The 7,733-nt window shown below is 36.7% G+C and overlaps 1 protein-coding gene across 2 annotated transcripts; it reads right to left on the reverse strand.

The window, feature by feature from the left end:
• On the reverse strand, positions 457–6,676 carry LOC109822468 (receptor-like cytosolic serine/threonine-protein kinase RBK1). 2 transcript variants are annotated; one of them, XM_020388666.1, is made up of 9 exons: positions 6,524–6,676; positions 6,339–6,386; positions 5,390–5,812; positions 3,927–4,181; positions 2,247–2,401; positions 2,096–2,175; positions 1,864–1,999; positions 881–1,030; positions 457–800 (listed from the first exon to the last, which is right to left on the reverse strand). In XM_020388666.1, the coding sequence occupies exons 1-9, from the start codon at positions 6,537–6,539 to the stop codon at positions 630–632; spliced, it is 1,434 nt and encodes a 477-aa protein (XP_020244255.1). In that variant the 5' UTR covers positions 6,540–6,676; the 3' UTR covers positions 457–629. The 2 variants fall into 2 exon arrangements, with proteins under 2 accessions (XP_020244255.1, XP_020244254.1); XM_020388665.1 differs by having other exon boundaries at positions 5,390–5,818.

The raw sequence follows: 7,733 nt of genomic DNA on the forward strand, positions 1-7,733 counted from the left end.
GTATTTGGAGAGAATTAGAGATTTGTTGGTGAGATTAATTGGTGAGTTTGAGTGATTTATAATCTCAGTTCGTACTCCTCTTCTCTATTAGTGAAAAACCATATCCCCTTCTTGCCCCATGAACGTAGGCAACTTACCAAACCGCGTTAAAATTAGTTGTTTGTGTTTGTAACATTGATTTGGTTCGTTTGGCCTTCTCTCGACGTTCGTTTGATTTGATTTCTCATAACACGTTGGTTAGGTTGTTTGGCTTCCGCAGCACTCAACAAGTGATATAAGAGCCAACATTGACCTCAGGTGATACCCACACGAGTCATAGTGGACTTCACTTGATACCCACATGACAGACAACAAAGTAATATCTTCATTTGGGCATCGGGAGTGTATTTACTATTAACATGATTGCATAATGTTAAAAGAAGTCATTAGAGTCTCCGTACCACAAGAAAAGAAAAGAAAAGAAAAGCCTGAGATTTGATAAGATAGATATAGCTGTAACGCTAAATATAAGATTGAACAAATACATGTCGGTGACCAAGATCCTTCTACCAATAAAAAGTAGGACAATTGAAGGATTCTTGTATGCAAACCAAAATCATACAACGCTCTTCTACTCCCGATAGATGAACTCACTGTTCCAAAGCTAGCTGCCTATGTCTGTTAAGATCATCGAGGTACCTTGAACATGTGTAATCCTCCAAATCCCCTACATCAAAAGTAGGCCGTCTTCCCACATTTGGTCTTGTAGCTCTACACATGAACTCCATAGATCCTTCTTCACCTCTCAAAAGCCTTACGACCTGAAAATTTGAGGTCTAAATTATTGGAGATGGATGATAATTGAATTACAGAAGATAAGGTCATGAATTTCGTATTATACCCAATTCATTGTAGGCCGAGCAGTAGAGAGATGGTTAATACACATTGAGGCAGCTGATATTGCACGCTTCAATTCGTCGGGATCATAAGAATTGTCCAGAACTGGATCGATGATTTCTTTTAGATTGTTTGTATCAAGTAGAGGCTTTGCCTGTAGAAGAATTACATCGATTTGTGAGAGACATGAAAACTATAAGTTTGTACAATGTTATCACCCATGAGTCTATGGCTAATGACCAATTTCGAATGTTATCACCCATGAGTCTATGGCTAATGACCAATTTCATACCTAATAACAATAGACAGGTTACGGGTTTCATTCGTTGTTTCTTGAATCATAACATGAATCGCTTTATTCAAAAAGCTATGGGTGTGTTTGACAATTCTTTAAAACTGGGTCATGTTTGATCCTGACCCAGTTTTTGTTTTCTGATTGGCTAAAACAGGCCAGAATTGGCCCAGTTTTTTTAAGCCAAATTTTGGCCTCAAAACAGGTTCTTCTTCAACCGCCCCCGCCCCACCCACCCCATCCCGCCACCGCTCCCCTCCAAACAAAAAAAAAGGAACCTTTCTAAACAAGTTTAGCATAACACTGGGCAGGACCAATCCTAGCCCAGTTTTTTCCATTGTTCGCCAAACTGATCCTACGACTGTTGAGATTAAACATAAATTGTATATTAAACTAAATAATTCTCAACACTCCTCGCATGGACCTTTAAGAAAAGTAATAAAGGACTGTATTCGATCTTTGTTTGGAGAATAGATGGGGCTTTAATAATGATGAAATCATTAGTCAACTTCAGTTAAAATTTGATGCTTTCATACCATGTAAAAACCATGTTATCCAAAGCTTTACTATTGGGTTGTAGACTAACAATATAAATATCAAGTAACATAATTCTTGACAGAGTAGTCTTCGAATGATAAATCGGAAGTTATGATCATGAAGGGATAGTAGAAAACTTCGAAGAAGTTTGAGCATACCCATATCACAAGGCTCTGTCTAGTGCAATCAACAGCCCGACGCCCTGTAATTAGCTCAAGAAGCAAGACTCCATATGCGAAGACATCGGTTTTCTCATTAACTACTCCATGCATGAAGTACTCTGGCGCCAAGTATCTGACTCATTTAAACACAAACACATAGCACAGATAATGTACTATCACATATGCTTCAAAAACAATATCACAGATAAATAAAAGATTCCATTCTCACCCAAACGTGCCTTCAATACGAAGCGCAATGTGGTGACTCAATTTATCAGGCAACCATTTTGCCAGCCCGAAGTCTGAAATCTGGAAAATAATGCAAAAGCATGTCAATATGATTAGTAGAGTAAGAAGAATCAACACAGTTTGTAGTATACCTGAGGTTGATAGTCATCGGTGAGAAGGATGTTAGATGCTTTAATATCCCGATGAATAATGCGCCTATGACACATCTCGTGAAGATAGAGAAGCCCTTCTGCGATGCCTAACGCAATCTTGAACCTGACCTTCCATTCCAGCCTCTCCTTTGAACCTAAAGAACTGAATTTAGCTTCATTACTTGGGTAAAGGCATGATTGTCAAGTTTAAAACTTTGAAGAATCTTGTCAGTCGATATTTTCTCCTACACAGATATATAAGCAACGGACTGTGGCTCTATGTCTAGAAGAATCTGTTGAGTGATAGAATCTGTTGAGTGATTGAAGAGAGAGTGTCTGATATGCCTCAACCCTGAAGTCCACTGTATGTAAATAACAAGAAATGAGGCATATTTTGGAGCCTGAAGACTCGCGACTGGTCTTCCTCTATAGTGTTAGATATATTTGAGTTTATTAGCATTAATTTGAGAAATGCGTGTTGTAACGAGCCTAGATCCTAGATTTTCAGTTAGATACCAAATTGTTTAGGTTGTCAACTATTTAGTTCAATTTCCTTCTGTATTTAACTTATTCTTGCCTGGGCTGCTTCTTTTTCCCCTTAGAAAAAGAAAATCACTCAGAAAAACTGTATGATAACTAACATGAAATAGATAGTGTAGCAATTGTTTTTATTTTCTATCACTTGTTTCAGATATATTACCATAACGTTGTAATGATACATAACATACCTCATATTTCTCAAGCAAACCTAGTATATCATAGCTATATTATGTAAAACTATACTACGCAAAACTAACACAAATCATGGGTTTATTTTTGGGTCCAAGGTATGTTTTATTAGTAAAGTGCACAAAAACATAATTCATATTCCTGCAAAATTCACTAATATAAGAATTGAGCAAATACAGGCAATTTGATTTACTAGTGCAGCCTATCAACAGTCTGCTGACTGTATCCATTAACCTCTGGCAAACTAAAACTAGTAAAAGTTTGTTTAAAAAACCTTATATCTGAATGTTATAATAGAATTTCCTTGGTAGATTCATCTTTCCTTTCCACTGAATAGGCATCAGTAGATGACTTGGTTGGCACAATGACAAAAACCATCTGAAACTTCTCAAAGGCCAACACTTGCAAGTCCAAAGGAATTATTTGTCTTACATACGAGAATGGCCTTGGAACCCCTTTCATAAATTATCTTAGCTTTCAGGAGTATGCTATGTGGTAATATAATATAGGTTAAATTCCACAAAAACCATCATGAACTTTAGGGGGTTTAGCTGCACGGGCACCCACCCACCCAACCGCACCCATACCCCACGGTGAACTTTATACATCATGTAAAACCCGACTAAACTCTAAAAAAAATTATACTAAACCCTGTGAACCATTAGAAATTCTCATAAAGAGTGTCAGCAAAAGAGTAAAAAGTCTAAACTATCCTTTATACTTTCTACCTTCCCTTACTCAAGACGGGTAATTTAGAAGATATTTACTAGATTAGAGCAAAATTCTCCGAAACGTGTCATGCACAGAGCATGTGACAACTCAAAGAACCCACCTTCGATCATGGTACTTAAGCGAGATAAGTTCAGTGGGCTTTTCTACAAAATCCCAAGGGGGTTCTGTGAAATTTACTCTACTATCTAATATACAAAAGCATGTAGAAGTAAGATGTACCATGAAGAACAGAAGCAAGGCTTCCATGTGGAGAATACCGAAGAACCAAATACAAGCCTCCTTCAACACTAAACCCTAGCAGTTGTGCAGCATTCGGGTGATTAACATGCGCAATGATTCCGAGCTCTGATAAGAAATCTCCAATCCTCTCATCCTCGGTTTGTTTGTTCATCAGCCTCTTCACTGCCACGAGCTGACCATCACCAAGGCAGCCTTTGTAGACCTCGGCTTGTCCTCCCTTTCCTATCAGCTTATCTGCCAGATATGAAAATGATCATAAATGATTCAAGATATGTTAATTTGCACAAAACTATAAAATAAGGAGTCCAAGAGCCAATTGGATATAATAAACATCAAATATAATACAAAGAACAATTTTTCAAAACAGCCTCATTTAGATTTTTATTTTTCAAAATCGACTGTTTTTTCTTTTATTTATCAAAACCGACCCGATTTTGTGATTAACAGTCGAATTACTATCCTAAATAGTCGGGGTTGCCAACCCCGACTATTTAGGACATTAATTTTTAGGGTTTAAGGCCTTTAATTAGGGTTTAACACTATCCTAAATAGTCGGGGTTGGCAACCCCGACTATTTAGGATAGTAATTAGCCTGCTAATCACAAAATCGGGTCGGTTTTGATAAATAAAAGAAAAATCGGTCGATTTTGAAAAATAAAAAACTAAATGGGCCTGTTTTGAAAAATTGTTCATAATACAAAATTTTCCCAATGTTTGACGATGTTTGAAGTGCATATGGCTAGTCGATACTTCTAATAACTTTTTAATGTATATGGCTAGTCTTCGATGTGTGAAATGTTTTAAAAAGTGGCTTGAGCACACGCCTAGGCCTAAGCTGTACTTTGGCCCTGTCTGGGTCTTGAAGGCATCTAGGGGAGCATGGGATGCTTACGCAGACAGCACCATCTAGGTCACGCTGTGTGTCATATTTGGAATGAACTTATCCTAAGGTGACATGCAATGATCTAGAACATCAAAACGTTAAATCAGGAGATTCTCTCTCTCTCATTTATTTTTTCCCTTTCATTTCTTAATGATTAAACTTAAGGCTCATGCTGGTAAAAGAAAGCTCCAAGCTTTCTATTGAGGAATTGGCAATCATAACAAAACAAAAGATTTTACATATTATAATTGTCAGTTATATGCCTTTCTTCACTATGTCAAATTGTGATATCTTGCTCTTGTTGGATTATTATGATTCTAATCAAATGGGCAGGGATCAAATCACTCAACTAAGTGAAGGAAAAGCATAACAGGAAAAATCTCAACAGAAGTCAACAAGCAGTCCATGAAGAAATGTGTAGTGGTATTGAAGAATAGTCGAATTGACTTTTTTTTTACAATAAAATATAAGCAGTTACGTAGAATGCATAATTCGGAATGTGGCATCCAAAAAGTAAAACCTTAGTCAACCCATCAGAATCAAAGGCAAGAAATGATACCCGAACTGAAATTATTGGTAGCAACTGCAAGCTCCTGATAATCAAAGCTCCTCCACGAAGGCCTACACCGCAAAATGTCTTCCCCAGACTCAAAAATCCCTAACCCAGAACTTGCAGTAACCGGAGGAAATGTCAAAAGCCTCAACATGGGATTCCTCCTCCTCCTCCACAAGAACCCTCCAAACAAATTCCTTAATCTTGAGCTGCTCGATCTTTCCAAGCTCGAGAGCTCGCTGCTGCTTCCGCAATCAGAGTATATACTCGATACTGAGTTCTCTAGAACTCCTCGAGGAGAGCTGTGATCAGAGCTCGAAGTACTGTCATCGTCATTCAGCTCTAATTTGGAGCTCATGCTCCTTTCCTCTGGTACTGAAAGTTCATTGCCATTGAGCTCTTCTTCTGAACTTCTCGAGCTCTTGTCCTCTGTTCCTATGGAAACGGTTTACAGAAGAACACATCAAAATTGTTCTTTTTGCATAATTTCCGTAAGAATCAAAGGGTAGAAAATACTGCTGAACTCCATAATTTTTAAAAAAAATCAAAAAAAAAATCTCTCTCTCTAACTTTCCCGCACTGCTAGTTTGAGAAAGCTATGCCTGTTTCCTGTCTGTCCTTGATTTTAACTTATTTCTGTTGAAGAATATTCCAGGATCGTGAAAATATATAAGAAGTAACAAGTCAATACTTGAATTATTGCCTTATTTAGCATCTGCGTTTTCAACTTTCTCAAGAAAACTTACAGGGGAAAAAAACATTCCTTTATTAGTTATATCTCACAGTCACAGGCTCTTTGCTTCGAAAATTTCTTAGATATTCAATATTTACAGATAGCTAAAAAAAGGGTAAATCATAATTCAAAGAAAAGAGTAAATCTGTCAGTAATACAAAACAATGAACAAACTCAAGAAAATAACACAAAGAAACAATTTTTAAAAAAAAATTGGATTACTTTCAGCAGAACCCGACAGAGCATCTGGCCTCTCCTCCTGTTTACTCCCTGCAGATCCAAAGGGACAAAAAAAAAAAAAAAATCCATCAGCTCCATCGCTAACCAGAACCCAACTCATGGGCCATCTCAAAAACTCAAAAATACAGAAGAAAGAAACACAAACGAATGATTAGAACGAAGCTCACCTTCCGTTATAATCATCTGGACGTAGAATTATTTTCCCATTTAGAGGAGGGAACGTTCTTATTGTGGTTAAAACTTCAAAGCTCAAAGCGAGAGGGCCTTTTCTCGGGGTTTTGAATTCTGGACGGGAGTCGTCGAGATGCGTGCGGGCTTAAATGGAGGAAAAATTAAAATTTTAAAATGTATAAATATTTAAAAGATTGAGATGGACTTGGATGCATTTCCCAATGTGTATGTATGTGGTGGATAGCAGTGGATGTACCCTTTTGCCTTGGTAATTGGTGGGCTGTTATTTTCAACATTTCTTTGTGAGAGAGAAATAGCGGTCATTATTGCTCTGGAGTTTGTACGAAAACCTCTCTTTTCAAACAAAAAAAAAAGAGCAAGCATTTTCTAGATTCTAGCGAAAAAAAATATTTTATTTTTGTAGATAATGTAAGGGGGTGTTTGTTTCAAATCTCAAAATTTATGGATATGGATTTCATCATAGAATTTAAAATCCATAAATTTTTTTGTGGGTTTTGGGATCTCTAAAATTTTGTTTGTTTCATCAATATTTTGGGATTTGGAATACCAAAATTTGTAATATTATGTTTGTTTCATCAATATTTTGGGATTTGGAATACTATAATTTGTAATATTTTGTTTGTTTCATCAATATTTTGGGATTTGGAATAATATAAATTATATATTATAATATAATATAATATTTTAATAACATATATTATATAATGTATATAATATATATATGAGATTAATGGGTATCCTTGTCATAGGAGGGGATTTCCTCCTTGACGCCTCTAAAATCACATGATTGAGCGACATTGTGGATGATCCGCTCCGTTGAACTTGATCTACATATTCTAAAACCCCAACACACCAAGTTTGGGGTGAACCCATCGTCGTTTGACCCTTCATCCACTCGTATCAATTTTAACGGTTTTGAATGAATAGAACTTTTCACATGGCTCAATGGAGGGTCAAACGACGACGGATTCACCCCAAACTTGGTGTGTTGGGGTTTTAGAATATGTAGATCAAGTTCAACGGAGCGGATCATCCACAATGTCGCTCAATCATGTGATTTTAGAGGCGTCAAGGAGGAAATCCCCTCCTATGACAAGGATACCCATTAATATCTCTCTCTCTCTCTCTATATATATATATATATATATATATATATGTTAATGTTATATTTTAATTAAGAGTGGT

The sequence above is a fragment of the Asparagus officinalis genome, chromosome 8 (genome assembly GCF_001876935.1).
Source record: "Asparagus officinalis chromosome 8, Aspof.V1, whole genome shotgun sequence".
Lineage (NCBI taxonomy): Eukaryota > Viridiplantae > Streptophyta > Magnoliopsida > Asparagales > Asparagaceae > Asparagus > Asparagus officinalis.

Excerpts from the sequence above, each read along its gene's own strand:
- LOC109822468 (XM_020388665.1), bottom strand. Across the intron at positions 2,176-2,246 it reads CCGATGACTATCAACCTCAG|ATTTCAGACTTCGGGCTGGC; the intron begins GTATACTACAAA and ends ATTATTTTCCAG. Across the intron at positions 2,000-2,095 it reads CGTATTGAAGGCACGTTTGG|ATACTTGGCGCCAGAGTACT; the intron begins GTGAGAATGGAA and ends TAAATGAGTCAG.